The sequence below is a fragment of the Nanorana parkeri genome, unplaced genomic scaffold, assembly GCF_000935625.1.
Source record: "Nanorana parkeri isolate BGI_ZX_2015 unplaced genomic scaffold, ASM93562v1 scaffold1249, whole genome shotgun sequence".
NCBI classification, from domain to species: Eukaryota; Metazoa; Chordata; class Amphibia; order Anura; family Dicroglossidae; genus Nanorana; species Nanorana parkeri.
The window spans coordinates 253,497-279,393 of NW_017307517.1; the positions used below are offsets into that span (position 1 = coordinate 253,497).

General features: G+C 42.1%; 1 protein-coding gene across 1 annotated transcript; it reads right to left on the reverse strand.

Moving 5' to 3' along the window:
• Positions 1 to 10,595: 10,595 nt before the first annotated feature.
• Positions 10,596 to 23,932, reverse strand: LOC108797241 (olfactory receptor 12D2-like). Its single transcript, XM_018568811.1, has 3 exons — positions 23,867 to 23,932; positions 20,664 to 21,622; positions 10,596 to 10,770 (listed from the first exon to the last, which is right to left on the reverse strand). The coding sequence occupies exons 1-3, from the start codon at positions 23,930 to 23,932 to the stop codon at positions 10,596 to 10,598; spliced, it is 1,200 nt and encodes a 399-aa protein (XP_018424313.1).
• Positions 23,933 to 25,897: the final 1,965 nt, after the last annotated feature.

A 25,897-nucleotide genomic window follows, 5' to 3' on the forward strand; every position in this document is an offset into this window, starting at 1 on the left:
TTTTTCACTTAACTTTACTGCTATCATACAGGAGCTAACAGGAGCCCCTGTGTGTTAGCATTTGGAGTTGACAGGTTATCTTTATTGAACTTGTCTCCTCCAAAACAGGAGTTCCAGGACAGCACTGTGCTGGAACTCCTGTGACAGCTGAGGGAAAGGCTGCGAGTACAGCTCTCCCCTCACTGTTTACACAGAGCAGAGCAGAGAATGGACTTCTCCGTTCTTCTCCCTGCTCTGCAGCTTGTCAGGCAGTGACTTCTCTGCTCTGCATCTCCGGCCAGCAGCGTGAGGCAGCAGTAGGGGGGGGGCGCCCCCGAGGATGGCACGCCAGACACCAAGGAACTTCATGTCCCAGGTGATAGGAATCCCTGCCGCCCCTCTGCTCCCTTTGAAATTCGGCCCTGCCGGTGCCCCCTTCATATCGGCGCTCGGGGCAAGGGCCCCCCACACTATGCCACTGCTTCCAGGCATAGTCTGGCCAAGCGTGCTTAGCACTCTGCATCTACCACTGAGGTCTACTTTAAATTTACTTTTAAGTACTTTAAATACTTGAAATTAATTTTAAAACAGTCAAGTTTGCACAGAAATTGTGGAATCATATGCTATACTGTACAGGTGCAAATGGATTATTGCAACATTTCATGTGTCTACTGACACTTGGATTGCTGTATGCATGTTTTCATTTACTATTTGTTTTTTAGTGAATCTGTGGCCCATGCAGGGAAAAGCAACAAGTTTAGTTTAAACAAACACACACACACACACACACACACACACACACACCACATCAATGGTAGATACCCTTTTTTGCTTTCAAAATAAAAAAATAAAAAGTAACAAATAATAAAACAATTATAAAAAAAATTAAAAAGTAAAAGACAAGATAAAAAATATGTAAAAAAGTTAAAAAAATAAATAAAAATAAAGTGATTTAAAAAAAAAGAATAAAAATGTAAATTAACCCTGCCACCCCCGCTACCTGGTTGCCATTCTCCATTGGGGGGCACATAGAGGACCCTGGCCTTAGGACAGCAGATAGAAAAAATCCAACCCTGGGTGGCATTCTGAAGGGGGTGCCACTGGCTACTGCCTCCCTCTGCCGCTCTGCCAGGCTGGCCACACTGAATTATAATGGCTCAGTCAAGTTAAGCAATCGCCCCAGCATACCTGCCTAGTTTTTGTGATTACAAAGCCGAAGGTTCAGCAGCGGTGGTGGAGAAACGTAAGGGGAGAGGTGAGCTTTGTTTCTTAAAGCACTGGCCTGATAAGTCAATTGGGGGGGAGGCGAGAGAGGTGGGCACAGTGGCAGGGGAAGAGCTGGAGGGAGGGTCAGTGGACACAGAGGTGCTGAGAGATGTAGGCAGAGTGGCAGGGGAAGAGCTGGAGGGGGGTCAGTGGTCACAGAGGTGGTGAGAGAGGTGGGCACAGTGGCAGGGGAAGAGATGGAGGGGGGTCAGTGGACACAGAGGTGGTGGTGGGAGAGGAGACAGGTGTGTACACTGTCAGTGGAAGAGCCAGTGGGTGTCAGTGGACACAGATATGTGTTTGCAGAAGAGAGAGGTGGCACAGTGGCAGGGGGAGAGCCGGGAGCTCAGTCAGGGCCGTCTTTAATACTGATTGGACCCTGGGCAAACAATTTCTTGGGCCCCCCCCGGCCCTAACAACAGCATACACCCGCTACTGCTTATGTGGGCTGAAGGGGCAGCTGCTTTGGGCCCCACAACAATGATTGGGCCCAGGGCGACTGCCCCTTTTGCCCTGCGTTAAAGACGGCCCTGGGCTCAGTGGACATGTAGGTGGTGGGGGGAGAAGAGAGTTGTGGGCACAGTGATGAGTAGAGAGCCGCCCAAGGCTAACATCAGTGGAAACAGCAGGAGAAATGCAGGGGGAGACGTCAGGTGAGCTCTATATCCCATAGCCGGATGAGAAGTCAAGTGAGCTCTGTACCCCATAGCTGAGATAAGTCAGGTGAGCTCTGTACCCCATAGCTGGGATTGAAGGTCAGGTCAGTTGCAGATCCAGAGGGGAAGGATGGTAAAAGGGCAATTTTTGCAGGGGGATGTGGTGACATTTTCATGAATACCTAGGAGTAGCCCATCAATGAAGAGCAGGTGTGGGCCATGTGCTACCAGTGGTGCAATGTATACTAAACCCCAAGAGCCTATACATTAGAAAAAGGGCCAGTTTTTATAGGGGCCTGAGTAGACTAGTGCAGCTCCTATAGGCTTTTAGGTCAGTGTATGTGACCTGGGGTGAAATGGGGCCCTAGTGCAAATGAGTGATGATGTCTCTATTTTTTTTACGATACTACTTGAAGGACCGAGGCGAAAAACTTGGCTCCTGCAAGACTTCACCCTGTATAAAGCTGCCCTCCTAAAATATTATTCCTTCCTCCATGCTGCCAAACAGACTTATTTTGTCACTCTCATTAACCCTTTCGCTGCCAAGCCTTGTGTTGGTGTTGTGTTGTTATAAAATGATACAGGCGTATATTTAATTGCAACACAAGATATCACAACGCACGGCAATGCGTCACAATGCTTTGCCATGCGCTGCCACGGTTAACGTTTTTTTAAAAGAAGAAAAAATCATGCACTGCAATGCGTTCTAACAACGCACTGCAGTGCATGGCATACACCACGATATGGTGCACGTGCACGTTATGTGTTTGGGGGGGTTTTGTGGGGTTTTTTCTTAGTTTTTTTTTTACACATTTTTTATTTATTTTGTAATATTTTTTTAAATTAATATATATATAAATCAAGCAGTTTCTGAATTGGGGGAGCCTATGTAGTGAGTGCTACTCCCCATTCATAAAATCATGAATTAACAGGAAGTGATGTAAATCACATCCTGTTCATTCATAACTGGGGACACATAGTACTATGTGTCCCCAGTTATTTACAAACACCGGAGTGATCAGATGATGATCAATGATATTTACCGATCCTCTGTTCGGGCCACGCACAGAGCCGCTGTCATCCGGAAATTGAAAGGATGACAGCGGCTCCGATATCCTCTCCGCTCGGCTCCTCCTCCCCGCCAGCCACCACTTGGTCATCCGCCGTCGGACATTTCAATTCGGATCCCCGATGCCACAGCCCCTACAAGCGGGGGAGAGCAGCGGGAACCCATGGATTCACAGGCAGGCATGAGAGGCTGAACATGCCGGCGGCCATTGGTAGCGGTGCCGGCAGGGGCGCCCGGAATTTTTGTTAATAGCTGTCATCAGCGGCTTGTAAGCCGCTGATGACAGCTATTAATTTAATGAGGAACGTCTGGGGAACAGTTCTGGTATAAGTTCGCGATCATGAGCTTATAGCAGAACTGTAAATGCCAGCGCCATAAGGCACACTGACCTGGCCAGCTGGGGATAGTTTTGTTCCGCCGCATGTCTTACGGCAGTGGCAGCGAAAGCGTTAACACATTCTCATCCAGACCTCATCAACTCTGTTCTACTTTTAACTCTCTACTATGTCCCCCACCGCCACCACCCACTAACTCACTCACTGCCTAGGATATTGCCATTCATTTCAAAAACAAAATAGATACAATTCAGGATCAGATCACCACTGTCCAGTCACCTTCCCCTATTCATGTTCCAAAACACACCATCACACTCGTTACTCTCCACTTTTGACCCTGTCACCACAGATGAGGTTACAAAGCTTCTTCTGACACCCACCTCACCATTTGCCACCTGGACCGTGTTCCCTCACCACTACTTTGGTCACCCTCTTACTCTATCCTACACTCTCTTACTCACATTTCCATTCTCTCACTCTCTACTGGCATCATTCCCTCCCCTCTAAAGCATGCCCTGGTTACCCCAATACCCCAAAAAACATCAATGGACACTACCGACCTCAACAATCTCCTTACTCTCATTTACCTCTAAACTCATAGAAAGCCTTATCTACAGCCGCCTGAGCCGCCACCTCGCTGATAACAACCTTCTCGATCCCTTACAGCCTGGTTTTTGCCCCCTGCACTCCACTGAAACCGCCCTCCTAAAACTCACTAATGACTTACTAACAGCTAAAAACAATGGCCACTATTCCTTACTCTTGCTATTAGACCTTTCTGCTGCTTTTGACACTGTGGACCACCTGCTCCTCCTCAAAAAACTCTACTCACTTGGCCTACAAGACTCTGCTCTCTCTTGGTTCTCCTCTTACCTATCTAAGCGCTTCTTTAGACTTCCGGTTCCGGCGCCTGATGTAGCGGACACGAAGTGAAGAGCTCCCGCACGACCAGGACTAATCTGCATGTAAAGCCGATACTTAACTTACCCAACTCATCACGGTTCCTCTATTCCTGAGTGCCACAAAGCAGGGTTGTCATGGACAAATTTCTAGCGAAACGGCGTAACGGGCCCCGAGGCAAGGGGACACCCGTACAGGCAAAGAGGCCGCAGCAACAGCCCAAAATGGCCGCCGTCTCTGATATTCCTGACATCAGCGCCTCGTCGGAGGCAGACTTACCCTCCATGACAGACCATGGCCTGATAGCTGCGGAAGTTGCAAAATTACTTCGACCCACTATTATTAGGTACCTGGTGTTGAGACCGAAGGTATGAGGAGGCTCCACTTGCACCTCGTATCTTGTGGCCTTTGAGATTGGGGACAAAGGCCAGGCAGACAATGAGTGGCACGAGGGCTAGCATGAATGATGGATGGCAGGGAAGTCTCGGCCGACAGGCATGAATGATGGATGGAATACGGAGTTGGCAAAGAACGGAGTCTGCCCCATAGCCAAGTGCACTGCATTATTATATGCGAACTCTGCACAGGGACTCTAAGGCAGAAGCACTCCTCTCGGTCTAAGACATGGCTTGTTTGTACTATTAGGTACCTGGTGTTTAGACCGAAGGTATGAGGAGGCTCCACTTGCACCTCGTGTCTTGTGGCCTTTGAGATTGGAGACAAAGGCCAGGCAGACAATGAGTGGCACGAGGGCTTTTGGTAGATCCAGTAATCGATGTCAAAACAAGCCGGGGTCAATAGCCAGGAGATCCGATGAGGTACAATAAGGAGCAGGCAGAAGAATATCCAGAAAACAGTCCGAGGTCAATAAGGCAGGCAGCAAGCGAGGATAGTCGGCAAAACAGGAACGAGTCACAATCCAGGGAGATCAGGAGAATACAGGATCAGGCAAAACAGGATACACGGAGCACACACAAACTGGAAAGACAAACCAGCAACTAGTGGGCGTTTGAGCTGGGCCACTTGGCGCGGATTTCCGCATGTCACTGCCGACTGCGCATGCGCGTGTTTGTTCTCGGCTGCGCCTGCGTGTGTTTGTTCTCAGCTGCGCCTGCTCGTGTTCGTTCTCCGCTGCGCATGCGCAGAGCGGGACTTTTGCTGACAACTATCCAGGACGTGGTTAATAAGGCGGTCTTAAAGGGGATAAAATCCTTACGCCGGGAGCTCTTGAACCAGGCCCAGAGGATCTTAGAGGCAGAGAACCGCATAGCCTCCCTGGAGGACGGGGTGGATGCACCCTCATCTTAAATGCGCACTACCACCTGCCAGGTGCAATTTCTTATAGATCGTGTGGACGATCTCGAGAATCGCTCGAGGAGGAACAACATTAGGATAATAGGCCTACCGGAATCCTATCGCCCATCGCAACTTCCTACCATCTGCGCACATAATATACCGGACATCCTAGGCCTTATCCCCGATGCGAGCCCACAGGGTGGGACCTCCAAACCCGGAACGGAAAACCCAGTGGCCAGTCATTGCCAGGTACCTGGATTACAACGATCGCATGGCGATCCTGCAGGCCTTTTGCGCCAAAAAGGAGCTTCACATTGATGGTCACTGCCTTCTCCTCTTTGCGGACTATTCGTTGGAAGTCACCAAGAAGCGTAAGGCATTTAATACCATATGCTTGCTTCTCTATCACAAAAAAATGTGGTTCACCCTAGCTTACCCCGCAACCCTGCGGTTCCAATCGGAGGATGGCTCGCCTCTTACATTCCAGGACCCAGAAGAGGCACGGAAATACCTGGACCACATGGAGCTTTCAGCCACCCTACCTCTGAGGGATCGGTTCTCTCTTCCGCAGAAAAACAGCACTCCAGCCAGAAAGCTCTCCGCACGTCTCCCGATGACTCCTACGGACTCACCCTGAATAACTACAGCGGCTCGGTTGCACACTGGCTGCAAGGTACGTGGTGCCCATACCAGCGATCTCATCATTGAGCAGGACGGGAGATGCCTTTGCCCCTCTTCACTGCCACAAGCGAATTTCTTCTGAACTGGCCATCGCCCAGGACCCTATGTTCCGTTTGTTCCTTTGACCCTTTGGCCCACAGCAGTGTTGGGCAGCCTACCCGCTTCAAATTTACCACAGTGAGATGGCTGGCCTAGTCCCCTCGGCACTACAGGTCGCATACCATACATAGGACTGTCTGGCACCCACAGACTAGCAGCGACATTCACGCTGCAGCAAGATCTTATCGTTTCAACGTGACGTTGAGGTACCAGTGTACCCTACTAGTATTATCAAGTCATATAGACCTGGTTTAGCGGAAGACAATCCACTCACTCTGTGACGCTATCAAGAAAAAAAGTGAAGTCACAAGCTAAACGTTTTTTTGTTTTTTATTTTCTTAACTCAGTTTTGTTTGGTGGCGGTCATGTTGACCGGTTGTTCTTGTCCACATCTCCCCAAAAGGGGACAAGCAGACCCTGCTACCCAAGTTTCTTGAACTTAGTCACGTTACACAGATTACTGCATTACGAGCTTCAGACCTCGCGGGTACTAAGTGCATATCTATCGTTACACATGTGACACCGATACCCTGACTTGCTGTTAACTCATATTTCAATGTCTTTTGTGAAACTAACGATGTTATTATCTTATGCTTCCTCTTTTTTGATAGATAATTTAATATGAGAGTGGTCTCCTGGAATGTTAATGACCTCAAATCCCCGGCAAAGCGCATGATGGTACTTTGCCACCTTAAAAAGCTTAAACCAGACATAGTATTCTTACAGGAAACCCATCTTCCATCGGAAAATATTGACAGGCTGCGTAAACTATGGGTGGGCGAAGTAATAAGCTCTCCAGCCATGGGAGTGTCACCGGGGATGTGCGGGGTCCATGGAAATTGTTTGGGGGATGCGCACATCTTCGGTGTCCCCGCACATCCCCGGTGACCCCACACAATCTCTGGTGACCTCGCACAATCTCCGGTGACACAGCACATCCCCGGTGACCCCACACATCCAGGTTACTCTGTGCGGTGTCACCGGGCATGTGCGGTTTCACCGGCATGTGCGGTGTCACCAGAGATTGTGCGGGGTCACCGAAGATGTGCGGGGTCACCGGGGATGTTTGGGGTCACTGGGGATGTGTGGAGAGCACATGTGTGGTGACACCAAACAATTTCCATGGACCCCGCACATCCCCGGTGCCACTGCACAGTGGGGGGGATCTATCGAAACCGGAGCAGGCGAAAACTGGAGCAGCTGTGCATGGCAGCCAATCCGCTTCTCTCTCTCACTTTCAAATCTTAATGGAACAAACTGAAGAGAGAAGCTGATTGGTTGCCATAGGCAACTGCTCCAGATGCTGTTTGCTCCAATTTTGATCAATTTCCCCCAATGTCTTTGTATCTGTTCTAGCAGTCATATTGCAGTTTAGAGATAAGAAACCCGACCCTGTGAGAGAGACGGATTGAAGATATTGTGGAGGGAATTTTGTACTTCTAGGCCTCTGGCCGGTAAAAGAATCTATAAAATAAAGTATGAAATACAGCTCTGTGACTCCTAAGAATGCACACACATGTACACCCCCCCTGCACCTCCCCATCGCCACCAAAAACTCAAAATCACTTATAAAGGTGAAAATGTCCTTTAAGTGTCCCAAAAAACAAGCTTAATGTCACTCATTTGCCCTGTGGGTAACCAAAATCCATGTAACTTCCAGGATAGGTTTGGAAGATGGGAACCTAGGTTGTGAAAAGTTTCAAGGCATTTGATTGAGGTTTAGGCACATTATGGTACATTAAGCTCTTCTTACATTAAGCTAAATGCTTTCCAGGAATGTAATAAAATAGTTTAATGTGAATAACTTTTGGTATGTTTTATCAAACGAACCCAAATCTTCAGAATATGCTGGCATATATAGAGCCTTGTAGTATGGTAAGTTTGGGGGAAATTAGTTAACATCTAAGTTGTATTTTGTACGTTAAGCCACATTAAGCTCCCAAAAAAACAAGCTTAATGTCACTCATTTGCCTTGTGGGTAACCAAAATCCATGAAACTTCCAGGATAGGTTTGGGAAGCTGAGCACTTGGGTTGTGTGAAGTTTCAAGGCAATTGATTGAGGTTTAGATACTTTTTTACACATTAAGCTCTTTTTACATTAAGCTGTTCACATTAAATGTTTTAGGATTGTAATAAAATAGTTTAATGTGAATAACTTTTGGTATGTTTTATCAAACGACCCCAAATCTTCAGAATATGTTGACATAGATAGAGTCGTGTGGTTTTGTAAGTTTGGGGGAAATTGGTTAACATCTAAGTTGTTTTTTGTACATTAAGCCACATTAAGCTCCCAAAAAAACAAGCTTAATGTCACTAATTTGCCTTGTGGGTAATCAAAATCCATGAAACTTCCAGGATAGGTTTGGGAAGCTGAGCACTTGGGTTGTGCAAAGTTTTAAGGCAATTGATTGAGGTTTAGGCACATTATGGTACATTAAGCTACATTAAGCCATTTTCACATTAAATGTTTTAGGATGTCCCGAAAAAAAGTCAAGTTTGAAAGATCACTTATTTTATGATATCCATGTGACGTACAGTATGTACAAAATGTTAACCAACATTGTGTTTTTTCTGCAAAAATAGCAGCTTCTATTATAGCTACACTGCCTAGCCCAAAAAAGTCAGACACTAATATTTTGTTGGACCACCTTTAGCTTTGATTACAGCATGCATTCAACATAGTATCGTTTTGATAAGCTTATGCAATATCACAACATTTATTTCTGTCACAAGTTGCATTACGGTCTTGTAGTGATGATGGGAGAGTCAGACCACTGCGTAAAATCTTCTCTAGCATATCCCAAAGAGTCTCAATGGGGTTAAGGTCTGGACTCTGTGGTGGCCAATCCATGTGTGAAATGCCTGGCTTCCTTAATGGGACTAGGCAGCGGCAGACAGCATACAAGCAATCAGGTGGCTCTATAGCCACCTGAACGCTAGTATGTAAACAGCCATTGCCTCTATGATTAAGCCTGGGTGGTGAAACGAGTGAGGTGAGCTGGTGTGGGAGAGATACTATGTTGATGTATTTGCTGTACTACGTTTGATTTTGGATTTTATCTGAAAACTACTACAATAAAGCTGGATTTTTATCGATAGCAGTCTTTGTGTAGCTGATTGTACAAAGAACTGTTAAAGGATAGTAATGCGCCAAACACTCCCCTGTTCGGTTCGAATTTGAACTTTAGAACATGGAAAAAGTTTGAACTCAAACTCAATGCAAGTCTATGGGGGCTAGAACTTTGAAAATCAAATGTCCCCATTTTGAAGCCTTATATGCAATTTATTGGCCATAAAAAGGGTATGGGGATTCGGGTAATGCACTGGGGGCAGGAATCAATTAATTTTTTTTTTAAATGCCATTTTTAAAGAAGTAATTTTAACATCACTTAAAGTGAAACAATAAAAGATGAAAAATGTCTTTAAATATCTTGCCTGGGGGGTCCCCTTAAACTGCCTCTAAAGTGGCACATCTGTACAAGGTATAGAACCTACTGCAGCAAAAATTACATTTGTAAAGAAAAAAATTACATTTAAAAAGAGGTGCCAAACAATACCAGACCCTCAAGGTCTAGTAGGTATGTTAGGAAGAACCCTATTTTTTAAAAAAAGAAAAAAAAGTGTGGGGTTCCCCCCAAAAGTCAAACCAGACCCTTAAGGTCTGGTAGGAATTTTAGGAGGGACTCTATGTAAGAAAAAAGAAAACAAAAGTGTGTGGGGTTCCCCCTTAAAGTCATACCAGGCCCTTAATGTCTGGTAGGAATTTTAAGGATGAACCCCACCCCCAAAAATGGGGGGGGGGGGGAGGTGGAGCCCCCCCTAAAATTCCCAACTAGAGCCTTGAACCGAGCACAGGCCTGGCAGGGCAGGAAAGGGGGGGGACATGCCCTCGGCACTGGGAGGGTACTTTTCTAGGGTTGCCCCTGGAAAAGCACCTTGTCCCCGTCCTGTTTGGGACAAGAGCCTCTTCCACCCAAGCCCTGGGGTGTTGGTTGTAGGGGTGTGGGCAGGGGGCTTATTCACATCAGGGTACCCCCTTGTGAATGAGTAAGGGGTGCTTGTACCCTTACCCATTCACTAAAGGGTTAAATAAAATTGGATTTTAAAAAACAGACTTTTTAAAAATCCTTTTTTTGGAAAAAAAAGTTTGTCAAAAGTTTTTGACAAGTCTTTTATTTTTTAATCCCCAAAAATTGATCCACCAATGTAATCCAGGGTCAATCACGATGCCCTGCGATGTCCGCAATGACAACGACTCAACAAAATAAATAGAAATGATTTGTTTTTTAAAACGACGACTGCCTGTAACAGGCTTACCCATCCAAGGTCCAGCGATGCATGGCGGGGCCGTGCACGGCCAGCTCGGCAGCCGGCTCCTCCCCTTCAGGGCCGTCATGGACGGCACTCGGCTCCTCCCCTTCAGGGCCGTCATGGACGGCACTCGGCCGTCCCCTAACGCGCTGTCCAGGACGGCAGCCGGCTCCTCCCCTTCGCACACAGCGAGGAGGGATTTAAGGGAGCAAGATTGATTGTTCAGCGTCCGACCGTTGTGAGCGGTGCATGTGGAACAACGCTCAGGAGACACCTCCATGGTAGCATCAGCTTCAGCAGCAATAGGATCCATAGAACCCACACAAACCGCAAGTAGCCTGAGGGCAAGGGAAAAGCACAGACTGTAAGTGGTTGCCAACAGATCTTGCTGACAATAGGAGAGACAGAGGAAAGCTCTCCCCACTATGCACTGCTGATACACCAATGCTTATTGATTGGGTTTGAACTGTTGCTCTTACTGTGGCCATACAACTTAACCTATGCACTGCTGATACACCAATGCTTATTGATTGGGATTGAACTGTTACTCTTACTGTGGCCATACAGCTTAACCTATGCACTGCTGATACACCAATGCTTATTGATGGGGATTGAACTGTTGCTCTTACTGTGGCCATACAACTTAACCTATGCACTGCTGATACACCAATGCTTATTGATTGATATAGAACTATTACTCTCACAGTGGCCATACAACTCAACTCCATGCACTACTGTTAACCCTTTTGCTTATGAATTGAGCTTATCTTGAGTTGTCATTATAATTTACCTGTTCATACGGGGGATGATGTTAATTGTTCCAAACCTCCATTGACCAATACGTGGAGAGTGAAAAAGGATACATATACTGAACCCTGTCATTCCACAGCTAACTTCACAGTTGAGTGTCCAATACTCGATAAAGATCATTACACTGCCATCCCGTCCGCTCGCGACGAACTCCTGCCGCATAATGTCATTTTGACAGATGCTGGCAACATATAAGCAATTGGGCAGAGCTAGCGGTGACAGCTAGCTCCACCCAACTGTTTACAGTTGTAGGGCATCTGACAGGTGAGCCATGATTGGGCAAAGTCATTATGACTTTGCCCAATCATGGCTCTTACAGAGTACTGAGCCCTGATTGGGCAACATCTTGCACCTGACCTGACCTTTCTCAATGTACAATGACACCCAACAGGATTGTCCACTTACTCTATTTTTTTTCCCTTCACATGATTAAAAGAAACAACTTTGTTAAAGGGATTACAGTGGGAAGTAAAGATTATCTACAAGCTGCATTTGAAAATTACCTCCTCTTTTTTCCCTCTAAACCTATAATTTTGATTTCTAACTTAATGGAGGAATTTGCTAAATATAACTATCAATATAGCTATATCAGCAGCTCTGCACATAATGCTTCCCCAGTTTCCACATTTAACAGCTAAGTCATGCCTAATAATTAGGATCCACGTGGCATCCCATTTTTTTGATCCATTTATCTAGAGATCCCAAACCAGCTGATGGCCACCTGCAGAAAACTACAGGAGGGGATGGCTACAAGACCAGTCATCCTGCACAAGGAGGAAGAGCATCGGTGACTGGTCTTTATCAAGTAACAATACACATACCTCTAGTAGACAATATTTTCTTATCCCAGAGTTCAGCTTACAAAATCTTCCCACTGGTGCAGCCGTACATGACTCATGGCTCTTTTAAGCAAACTGACTACACATGTTAGTCCTCTCACCCTTTATGGGACAACCAAGACTTTCCTTTAGGGACAGATTCTCAATTTGTACCTGGCAATCAAGTAACCCACCCTATAGGGAATTCATAGGCAATTTTCTTACCAAAACTAAATTCTAATTGAAAGGCAATATTCCTCTTTAGTCCTATCTTCAATCTAAAAGCTAGATCATGAACCACGAGAGTAAAGATAATTTATTTTCCCCTTTACCCCCTTGAGGATCTATGCACTCATACAGAGCCTGCATCTCATTCAGTTTTGAAACTGTACACCCACCTAACTACCCCTTCAGTTGATAATACTGAAGAAAGTTTTACTACAGAAAGTAGTAAAAAAGGAGTTAATAATAGTGGGCTCACTCCAGTCAATATAGGAAATCCGTTGGCACATGTAAGTATAACTAACAACACCGTTTACTAATACTCCCAGGCAGGATAATACTACCAGGCATGCTGGGAGATAGATCTGAATGGCCAAATCGATGATCAATGAGAAAATATATTCTGATCCATAAGTGTTCAATTAACTCTAAGTTCTAAAAATCAACCTATAAATTATTTTCCAGGTGAAGCAAAACACCTAAAAAAACTACATAAAATCTTGCCAGTCTCAAACCTGATGATGTTGCATGTCAAAAGTGGGATTCATTTCTTATATTTAGTGGATTTGTCTTATCAAACCCTACTGGACACAGGCCCACCAGAGGATTTCACATATCACAGACACTATATACCTTCTAGAGCCTCATCGCTATCCACTGCACAGATATATTGAGTCTAAACATACCTATAAGAAATCTCTGTTTACACATAATATCACCAAAACATTAATTCTTCTCCATTGGAGAATCTGCAGCTCCTTCCCCCATGCATTCTAAAATAAAAGCAGAGTAGACTTAGTATCACAAATGGAGGAAGCAAGAGCAATCTTTCTTAGTAAATTGAACCAATATCAACACGCCTGGTCATCCTGGATCCACTACCAATAGTCTATCTCTTAATAAACCATGCCTTTCTTTTTGTCAAGTCTCTAGACATTGAGGCAGGACCTGAGAGCAAAACCATTGCTGAATGTTCAATCCCCCTTCCCAACTACTTCCTCCATTCCCTCTTCTCCTTGTTGTGTTTTTTCTCAAAATCTTCTGTTCTGTAACGTGAAAATCACATCTGCTAACTTTATATCCCCGCCCCTTTTCTAGATCTCTTTTTCTATCACCTCTATTGTCTGATAACCATATTGTGTACCTATATACTACCCTTTGTTAGCCTAATTGCTTACTCCCCCTTCACCTAACAATTAATTCCAAATTTATCTTTGACCAGAGACCCAGATGAGCTGGTTTTACTTTCTTACTTGTTTTCTCTTATTTAGGAAATCAAACCAAGACATTTATCTCTGCAGATTGCTGCCATTCTTGAATGCAAACTGTGAACACTGTTGATGTCTGTGCTGTTCGACTGTTATTTTACTTCATGAAATAGATTGTATGTGATAGTTTATGTGAAATGTATTGCAAAATAAAATGAAAACATAATAAAGAATGTAGCATACTCTTCACATTTGACACCTAGGGAAAACATTGTTGCTGGTGTGGTGATATGTTTATCATGCTTGTAAGGTCACATATACAAACACTGCAGTAAATAGTGATGTTGCTTTTCACCTAAGGCAGCCGCCTTTCCCTTAAGACAAGGGTGTCTACCTGTACTCGGATGCCCCCAGGATTTAAACTATGTACCCTGGCTGTGGATGTCACTATGAACCCGCAGTGTAAATTTAGCATAGGACAGTGGAAAGTGAGAGCTGAAGAAAAAGAGGCACCAAACAAAGGAGTATCCAGTAATTGTAGCAAAGGGTCAGGGCAAGTAGCAGACTTGACCAGCCAGGAAACGTTGTCACAAGCACTAAGGTACAGGATGATGATGTTTAAATTGAGTGCCCCCATAGACACAGGCCAATCCCAGTTGGGTACATAAAGCTGACACATTACTCTACTGCTGAGAGGCAAGACTGCAGCTAGCACTCAGGCTGCAAATCACTGTGGCCAGATTCATTATCTCACAACTGAAGGCTAGAGCTGCAGCTAGAAAATGCTGAATTGCTTGCGTATGATATATGTAAAGTTCACTGCTACCATGGTTTTGCATTGAATCCCCAGGATTCACTGTGTTCACAATTCGCTAACTTGCCAAAAAAATTATTTGCATACCTGATGGGAACTCTGTTTTTTATAATGTATTATTCTTCATAATTGTCAAGATTACAATAAACATGAACAATCAGTACATGTAAGCTAGTTATGTAAATTTTCTGCTTCTGTGGTCCCTAAAAATTACCCCTAAAGTTTCCTCTACATTCTTAAAAAAAGTCTAATTTGGCCAGCTAGCTAGGGCCTACAGAGTACGGAAAATCAAAGTTCGTCCAACCAAAATTAAATCCTGAATTTGGGTTAAATTTGGCTTTAAATATTTATAACCTTTTTACAGCAATACAGTTTACATACACCTATCATTCTACGAGTGAATTATACTTGAATGAATCCTGTTCACATACCAATAGACAGGTAAAACATTTTCAATGCAATTGCAAATTTCTCAAAAATATATTTCTATATGGCCTCTTTACTTCTGCATTCCTAAAGGTATATATAAGAGGATTTAAAGCGGGGGTAACAATAGTAACCAGAATAGCACTCATTCTGTCTTGCTCTAGAGAGCTGTCATTGCTAGGTCCCAGATATGTAACTAAAGCAGTTCCAAGGTATAAAAAGACAACAGTGAGGTATGAAGTGCAAGTAGAGAAAAATGTTCTTCTATCGCGAGATGAGTGGATGTTCAGAACATGGCTTCCAATAAACATATAGGAAATGATAATAATTGTGAAGGTACTCACAGCAACAAGTGCAAATATAACCGACACCATAAGTTCACTCATATGTGTATCTGCACAAGCCAGTTTTAGAAGTGGTTTAATATCACAATAAAAATGACTGACCTGCTTAATACTACAGTAAGGCAACCTAAATCTAATTGTTTCTAATAATGAGTATAGGAACCCAATAAGCCAGCAACTTACGGCCAACTGGCAACAAGCAGTTCTTGCCATAAGTAGATGATATTGAAGAGGGTAATATATTGAACAGATAAAAAAAGAAGGAATGTCAGGGAGATTAAAATCTGAAGCTCAGGGACATCAGTAAGGCCTAAAAGGACAAAATATTCTATAGAAGTGTGATTTAACCTTTCAATTTGACAAGGATATAGAATATTTATACTTCACTCATTGATTATACAATAAAAATCTTTATATGATATGAATTCACTTTTGTGCTACCATGGAAGACGTTATTGATCTCCAGAGCTAGAACCATGGACTGAGAATCTCAGTTTACTGGCTCTTTATCTAATCATTGGATTATTTTATCGTGACACATACATTGTGTATACAACCATGATGTAGACAGACATGTGCTTAATGCACTTTGAGAGACTGTATGGAGATTTCAAACATGGAAGATAGATAGTGCATTTGACTTTGGTTTCCCAAATATGTTTGTTTCAGTAGGCTCCGGTATATAAGCTGAAACCTTTGGAAAAAAATGATAAAGGTTCTTTTGATTGTCCTTTTGAAGATTCTACCAAAGTATGCATTCTTGATTATTTTATAACATATTATACAGAGTCCTAATACAACTGTGGAAATGTATGAACACAAAGAAACATTTATTGATTGGCTGTTAGTCTCTACTTAATTCAATATGAAGGTGGAGGTCAGGTTCTGAGGAGGGGGGCGTGCCCCCGGAAACGCGTTAACTGAGGCATACCTTGCTGGCACACAGGAACACTATCTGTGCAGCTCTTACATGCTGTGTTTTGCTCTTTGCTAAAATGAGGATCAACCTCTGTTTTTGAAGGCTCATTGTCATCTACTCTTTTGTGAATATTATCCTACTTTTGCCGTTTTGCTAATAAAAATGTATCTACACTAGGAAAGGCACCCATTGTTTTAGTTTTTTTCCTTAGATATCACAGTCTCCCTGACTGATGTGGGGCAGCGACCTATAGAACTTCTGCATGTTTACCTCTGCAGTGGAGTGGTCACCTCTGGCGCTATTGTTTTTTTATTTTTACAAAGAAACATTTGTTTATTACATGGTTTTTATATTTGATAATTTGGCCTTTATTGAGTATATTGAAGGAAATGAAGCCAATGTATGTACATTACAGGCTTTTACTATTCATTTAATTGTTAAAGCTAAACTTCAGGCAGATATAAAAAACACACATTAAAGTGACACTAAGCTCAGGAGTTACATTTTAAAAATGCATTCAAGTACCCAAACTATTAAAGAAAATGTTGCTTATTTGTGTATCACTCGGCTGTAGATCATCAAATCATCTCTGAATTGGTGCTGACACTGTCCTTCCTTCTACCTTTGTTCCTCATTGTCCCTGTGTGTGTTGTAAAGTAGCCACCACTCCAAGCTCGCTTCCATGATAGGCTACACTCTTACTGCAAATTAGTAAACTAAACGTGAGATTGTAGTGCATCATGGGAGTGAGCTTGAAGTGGTGTCTACTTTACAACACGCACAGGGACCATGGGGAAGAAAAGTAGCCATCCTCCAGAAGGAAGGACAAGGCTAAGTTTTCTGCAAGTACAGAAAAATAAGGGTCTATTCATAATGTTTTTTTTTTTTTTAATAAATTGTTTTTATTTGGTTTTCACAGAGTTAAGGTACAACAGTACAACATACATCGCCTGAGTTCCAACACTCAAGGGCACATCTTACATAACAGTTACAACAACCTTCCTATCCAAATATCCACCAATCAGAATTTTAAAATCCATGTTTAGAAGAGCTATCGGTCGGTAGGAGGAGCAAAGCAGGGGATCCTTCCCTGGTTTAAGTATAAGAACAACATTCGCCTCATACAGGGAAGCTGGCAGTCTCCCCCGCGCTAGGCAAACATTATACAATTCCTGTAACCGAGGTGCCATCTGCGGTAAATAGCATTTATACCATTCTGCCGGAAGGCCATCCAGCCCCGGCGCCTTACTAGCAGGAAAGGATCCAACTGCTCTCTCGACCTCCCTTATCGAGATCTCCGCCTCCAAGGATTCCCTGTCCTGCTGCTCAAGGCAGGGAAGACCCAGCCCTCCCAAAAGGGAGTGAAGAGCCTCCGCATCATAGGGCGCAACAGGAGCATACAGCGCACTATAATATTGTGTAAATTCCTCCATAATTGCCCCCGGGTCCGTCACCCGCACCCCCACTGATGTCATTATACACGGGATCCCATTCATAATGTTTAATTGAAGTAATGAATGAGTTAACATAATGCCCAGGAACACATGTTACATGCATTAGTGCAATGCAGTGCCTTTCATTCTGAATGAAGTGCATGTACCATTTCTAGTAGCCCACAACAATACATGTTAGTGCATCGCCACATGTTGCATTGTTTTGCAATACTTAATCCCAATGCATATTGTCTAGAGCCATGCATTGCAACTCAGTGCAATGGTTGGCAATGCACTAACATGTATTGCTGTGCAGTGTGCTACCAGAAATGGTACACACATCTATTTTGGTGTGTTTTGGTGCATTAGGCAGCCCAATCAAATGAATGGGCTGCATCTACACAAAGCACACGAACTTGAGGCATAACACACCACAATTGGTCTCAATGTGCCCTCACTGTTTATTTTGCCAGAATTCCAATCCCTTTAATTTTCTGTGCACTGAAAACACATATTAAACAATCTCATCAATTTCCCAGCTGACTCGTGTGAATGGAAATGAGGAGTGGAGGAGAGGTTAGTGGTCCAAATCAAGAGAACAGCTTAATAAAAACAATGGCCTAATTTTTAGATACAGTTGATTCTGTTGTAAAACTCCATAAACAGTCATTTAGACTGGAAGAAAACTGGGAGCCAATCTAGAGTGCTGTCTATACTTTGCCTACAAGAAACATGTCGATAGGAGGAGAGTGGTTAGAGAAATTACTTTGTCAGTCTGTTGCAGTTCTTTCACTTTCAAAAGACTGAAAAAGGACACCACTGTATTCCTTTGACACTTTTTTTTAACTGTAGCTGAGAAAGTAGTTGCCTGCCTGGTTGTTCTGTGTAGCAGGACTGTGTTAATCTCAGAGCTGGATAGACAGAATTACAGATACAGTTATGTGACAAAGCAAGTATGCCCTATGGATATGGTTGACTGTTTCCGCAGGTTTGAATTGGTAAACATTAGATCATGATCATGAAAACAGTGCCTAGTGAATGAAAATATATACTTAAGCAAATAAGATATAAAATTGACATGTTATATTCATTGTCATAATTCAAATTAATGAAGATTTGTCACATGAACAAAATGAGTTAGTTGGTTGCCTCAGGGTCATCTATGGATTCTTTGCCATATTAAAAGTTACTTAATTAAAATGTGAAGCCCGTAGTCCAAAAGTTGAAGATGCACTGGAAATGAATTTTTAACATGATAATGATCCAAAACACAATAGCACATATGCAAAGTACAGCTTAAAAAGAAAAATGGAGGGTTATGGACTGGCCTAGTCAATGTTCTTATTTGAATCCCGTCGAAATGTTGTTAAGATTTTGAAATAGGTAGTTCATGCAAGGAAACCCATAAACATTTTACAAATGAAGGAATTTTGCATGGAGAAGTGGACAAAAATATCACAAAGTCAATGTTAGGGACTGATGGGCAATTATGCAAAAGCCCGTAAAAAGTAATTTCTGCGAAAGGGGGCAATACCGGCTTCTGAGGCAACTTATTTTTTCCACAATACACCATTACATATATTGATATTTTTTTTAAATAAATGATCAAAAATCTGTTTTTTTTTAAAGAATATTACTGTGACGGACTGAACCGTCACTGGGGCTGCTGGAGGAGCCTGAGAGCTAGCCTCCTTCCTACTGACTATGTACCTAGAACTATGGAGACCCCCCTCAGACCTTTTGGGGATAGATGGAACTATTATCCTAGGTTTATGTGTGGAATGAAAATACTGCATGTTTCCCCTGGCATTACATTTAAGTGACCCTGTGTTCATTATAGGCAGCAGGCTGTCTGGAGAGACAATTGTTTAGGATGATCAAGCTCTTATCTAATTAAGGACATGCATTGGGTTCAAAGAGTGTCTGTGCTTAAGGAATTCTAATGCGGCACCCGGCTGTCTAGGTATGGGAACTGTTCAACAAACTGAACTCTTATCTGATTCTGTGAGGTATAAACTCTGTTTGCTTTCTTCAATAAACCAGTTCTTGGTTTCCACTTCAACATTGGTGTTGTCTGATGTTTGAGGAGTTTAGCTTTCTGTCCTAATATATTGGTTCCATCCAATAATTAGGCAGGTTTGGGCTGAGGACACTGGAATTCGGGTTCCAGCGGAGAGGAAGCTGATTTCTGATGGAGGTATCCAGTCGGGGTACCAGACGGTCCGTCACAGTGATGTCCGAAAATGCAGTACTATGAGAATCTATATAAAAAGGACCTTTCTTAGTAACTAACCTATTATATCTTCTATAGATGCTTCTCTGGAGGTACTCAACACGTTAAGAGTCTCATAAACTCTTGGGCCACACTTCCCTTTTAATGTGTCTGACTGTACTTGTTTGTCTTTTAACATTGTCATGGCATCACTAGGCTTCACGGTTTTTACACCTTCTTTAGTGCCTCTCCAATTTGTCATGGATAGCACAATACTAGATCATGAATTTTTCAGTGCTTCACTAGTGCCTCTCCTGTGCAAACAGGAAATCCCCTTTATCTCGCTGGACGATTCTGGTGGGAACTTCCAACTCCGAAAACTAAGGTTCAAAACAAATGATTGTGAACAGATCCTGAGTGAGTGGTGTCACACCCCTATTTGAATCAAGACTAAGGTTGCTACATCTGGTTGACCAAGGCCAAGGTTCTTAGGACCTGTGGCATATGTCAGCTACTTTTTTTTGGATAGACTCAGAACACCACTTTCCCACTCTCTATGTCTCAAAGATACTATATATGTGCACATGCCTACAAACATGCTCAATATAGCGTAGTTAAAGTGCAGTGCTCTCTTGTCTCTTGTACCAATCACAAAGAGGACAGGTCAACCAAGTAACTTCTTGAGTGAAATTCCCACCACCTCCTTAAGGACACTGTTATAAAAGGAATTTAATATGTATTACATTTTCTGTTTTACCCTGCACTGCAGGACTTACAGACTTACTTGCAGAGATGCACCTTGAGACAGTCAGACTCTACTGTATTGCACAATGTTTGTTTGTCTTTTTTATAAATGAGCATTACATTTTTATTTTTATATGTTTAAAAGTGTAACCATCATAAAACAACTTCCTGAATGCCCTTTTTACCTCTTTATTTCGTAGAGCATAGATCAGAGGATTTAATGCAGGAGTGATAACTGTAAAGAGAATTGCACTCATTCTGTCCTGTTCAAGCGAATCTTTAGTAGCTGGTCTCAAGTAGGTGCAGAATGCTGTTCCATAGTATAAAAGGACAACAGTGAGGTGAGAAGTGCAGGTAGATAAGGCTTTATGTCTGCCTTGACTAGACTGGATATTCTGAAGATGGGTTGCAATAAAGATATATGATATAACAATTAAAATAAAAGTACCAAGTGCCACAGTTCCAGTGACTATAGATACCAGACTTTCATTGATATGAGTGTCTGTGCAGGCCAACTTCAATAGAGGCTTGATATCACAGTAAAAGGCAGTGACCTTGTTGGCACTGCAAAATGGCAATCTAAAAGTCAGTATTGTCTGTGTTAATGAGTACAAGAAACCAATGAGCCAGGAAGTGAAAGATAACTGAATACATGCTTCCTTTGACATAAGAACATGGTACCGTAATGGGTTACAAATGGCAATGTATCTGTCATAAGACATTGACGTAAGAAGCATGGCCTCGGTGCTGCCTAAGAAATGGAATACATGAAGTTGGGCCATGCAGCTATGAAAAGATATCCTTTTATCTTCTATAAGTAAGCCTGACAACAACTTTGGGACAGTTGTTGTGGAGTAAAAGAAGTCCAAGAAGGAAAGATTGCCCAGGAGGAAGTACATGGGGGTGTGAAGGCCATGATCAATAAGCACTACTGCTACAATACTTAAGTTCCCAAGAAAACATAAGAGATAGAACATAAGAAACGTAATAAAAAACAATATCTTCAGTTGAGGCAAGCTGGTGATTCCTAGAAGTATAAACTCTGTGACAAATGTCTGATTCAGCTCTTCCACTGCTTTCTGAAAGTTAAATGCATGTAAATTATTAATGAAAGTTTATATTTACAAATCACTATAAATTGAAATTCACAGATATGTACAATTACAAAAACACATGAGTTCTCCATAACACATTTTACACTGTTAAAGCCCAATTCAAACTTTCATGTTTATCACTGTAATGCAATCGGGCTGCGTTATCCATAAAGTATGTATCAGTGTTTAAAAAAATGTTTATGTAGTAGTGTGCTGAAGCCTTTGTTAAAATTCATTAATGCGACAGTAAACTCAGGAGTTAAAAGACAACTATGGGCCAACCATTGTTGGCCATAGCTCTCTTCAGGGTCACAGGAGAACATATACTAATGTCCTCCAGGGACCAAAAACTCAGTGGATATGCTTAGAGTGCAGAGCAGCGCCGCAGCTGGGACGGATCCTAAAAATACTGTTGAGATCCACCCTGCTGGCTGATCGACAGCTGGCTCTGCCTCTCTAGAAGCAGACCCAGCTGTGCCGCCCCCGCCGGACAGTCATCACTCTCTGCAGGCAGAGGATCGAGATCGATTGGTGGTATGTATTTGCTGACTTCTTAATCAATAGAGCCAACCTGTGACAGCCTCAGTGTCACAGATTGGCTTGAAATATGGGGATGTGTTTTTCACTCACACCACATTTCTCATTTAAATCTTAAAAATGTATTCAAGTTCCTTAGTTATTCACAAAAATGTAGTATATTTGGGTATCACTTCTGTAGATCCTCAAATCATCTCTCTAATGGTGCTGACACTGTCCTTCCTGGTCCCTGTATGCTGTAAAGTAGCCACCGCTCCAAGCTTGATCCTGTGATGGACTACAATCTCAATACAAATTAGTGAACTAAACACGAGATTGTAGTCCATAACAGTACTGTGCTTAAGGTGGTGGCTACTTTACAACACACTCAGGAACCATAGGGAACAAAAGTAACCACCCTCCAGAAGGAAAAACAGTGTCAGCACAAAATCAGAGTTATTTGGAGGATCTACAGTTAATGATGCACAAATAAGGTACAGTTTTGGTAATAGTTGAGGCACCTAGATGCATTTTTAAGATTTAACTCCTGAGTTTAGTGTCATTTTAACTCATCAGTACGCTGGAGATCCAGACTGCTGGATCATTGGTTATTGGAGCGATGTGCAGGAGGCATGTCAGACTGATTGCCTTGTGTTGAACAGAATTCCAAATCCAGTGTGTTGATGCATCAAGGGATTTTTAACAAAGGCTGCAACACAACATTAAAAAATGTTTAAAAACCCCACTGACATCCTTACTATTTATGCAGCATGACTGCATTATAGTAACAAAAAAGTTCAAATAGGCTTTAACAGGTAATGAAACTTTCAAACAAAAGCACCACCTCAATAGAATTGCAAGTTACAATTATACCAGCCCTGAGAAAATCATGGAGGTTGCCATAGCTGAAAATTCCTTCTGAAAATGCTAGATATCCGGTTGACATGTTGCTGTATTGGCTTTAATGTGTCTTGAGTTACTGAGTTGGAACAAGTACAGTATAAAGATGAAGAATTCTGAACCTTATTTACACAAGATTTTTTTAAGCAGGAGACCAGCAATGGTAGACCCATACTTCTCTCATGACAGGGTCACTTAATGCCATTCATTAGAATTTCCTGTGGTCTCTGACATGTCCTATAACCCTTTTCTTTTCCTCTTCTTTTTGAAGCCAGGCATTAGGGATGTGTCACGGTAGGCATACAAGCGTTGTGGTTTGTCACAGCTCTTTAGAACTTTCTCTTTCTGAATCTGATGACACGGATGTCGCCATTTGTTCTCACAATATGACTTATAGGAATCATTCACCAGCACTCCCAGGATACAAAGTTCTTCCCTGTCACTATGTTGCTGTGAGGAAGGGACCCTGCGTGGCCCTGAAACGTTGCTTTGAATAATGCATGTGACACACGTTCAATAAAAATGAATACGAATTTGGCATCCTGTGAGTCCTGGTGATTACTTTCAGCCATATGGTAGACATACAGAGATACATTGTTACAGAATTACCAAACAAGTTTCTGAGTTTTTTCCTTCACCTCTTTGTACAAAGGTTTTCTGGACTGACTAATGCTGCACACACATACACACAAACTTTATGCAAGATGCACAAAGAGTGTAAGAGTACCACAGTAATAAGGTCAGTGTGACATCAGTTTGCTTTACACAAGCAATCAAAATTACAAATAATAATTTCTGGTTACTACTACTTACTGGTTCCCATGCTCCCCAGTACTTTTCTGCATTTGCCCCAAAGCATTTAGTGGATTCTGGTTCCATTTCAGTGGAGTGTGTTGTTCTGCAATGGAGGATACTGAGCCACCAAATGTCTCTTTGCACATTTAAGGGGAAATGAAAAAAGCACCATTCCCGAGTGAAGCACATTCATACTCCCTCCTTTGCTAACTACCCAGTGGTGTAAGATGTCTTGGACATAAGATGGCCAGGAGAGTTTGTGCCCATATATCATTAAGTCTGACTTGTTAAAAATGTGCTAGTCGTTTTACAAAGTTAAAATGATCTACACTTTCACAGCTTAATTTGCTATCTTTCACCTAATTGAATTCACAAAAATCATTTTTATTTAAGAAACCTTTATTTAAGAACATCTAAACAAAAAAACAGTATTGTGACTCTTACTCTTTGCACCTGGAGGAAAAGATGTTTAATCTCCACATATGGAAAGGCTTCTTCACAGTAAGAACTGTGAAAATGTGGAATAACCTACATTTTAGTATAACAAAATCTATAATCTATATTTACACATAATGATTTATGTGGGCAGTGGAGCATATAACAGTATTGTAATATTAAGCATACATGTTTTATAGCATTCCCTAATTAATTAAACTACAATTCTGTGAATAAAAGAGCTGTGCAAATGTGGAATAACCTACCTTGGGAACTAGTTCTAGCCAACTCAGATGATTGTTAAAACAAGTTAAATGCAAAGAATATTAACAAGTATAAGTATTAACACTTGATATTGTTGATCCAGGAAATATCTGACTGCATTTTGGGATCATGAAGGTATTTTTCAACTGTTGGAGCAAATTGGATCATGCTTTATGGGGGTTTTTCTTCCTCTGGATCAGCTGTGGGAGTTCTGTTTATCAAGGGTTTTTTTTTTTTTACACATTGTCTTTACTGGCTAACTACGTAACTATGTAAAAAATTAGTTTTGGATGGACAACAATTATGGAAAAACTATGGGAATGTAAAAACATTTCTTAAGTCCATCAATGTACTTAATAAATTAAGCATGATACTAATTCAAAGCTGCTAGTATAGTTACATGACATCTGTCTCTACGTGATCTGCTGTGTTTATTTTAGATTTTGTTTTTGTTAAAGCAGAACTCCAGTCAAAAAATAAAAGCAAAACAAATTAAGGGCCCATAAAAAGAAAAAAGAAAAATGCAGCATTTGCTTTAATACTCACTGGAACTGTCCGTTGCAGTACTTTCTTTCCTCACAAGATGTCATTAGTCTTCTGGGCTGAATGGTAGCCAGTATCATTCAGCCCACTTCATCTGGGCCCCGGCCACGAGGTCTGAAAGTGGCTGTCCAAAGAGGTATTGGTAATGTTTTAAGCACAGTAACTGTGTTTCCCATATGTGAAAATATTTGTGGACTTTTATTAATGTTGACTTTGGACAATCATGTGCTTTTGCACAATTTTATAAACAGTTTGAATTTGTATAACAGGAAATATTTTGAATGTGAAACTGTCATATTAGAGATTGTTACTTATTAGTGTGCATGTAAGTTTTGTTAAATATAATTAACAATTGAAATAATTAATATAAATATTTAATATTTACATTTCCAGCCAACATGTACAGCCCTAGGCACCTTTTTACATGTTACCACTGTAATCTTACTTGCTTTAACTAAAAAGCATGTTTACAGAGATCAGTAGCTCAAACGTATATTTACATGCACAGAAAAAATCACTCATCCCTCCCTGTTCATAGGGGGCTATATGGAGATTCAGTTAAAGACTCTCTGAACATTTCTGTAATTTCTGTAAAAATTTAAATAGTTTAAAATGCATGAACTTTTCTATTCCTTCTTTAATTGTATGTAACATCACATCACTATTAGATAAACCTATAAATATAATTGAAGTATTGGGTTATTAGTTTAGCTTTTAAAAAAAAAAAAAATCAAATGCATCTATTAGTTCAAGGACATACTTGTACAGAGATAGAGCAAATGTGAGGATATATTGAAGCATGGCGTC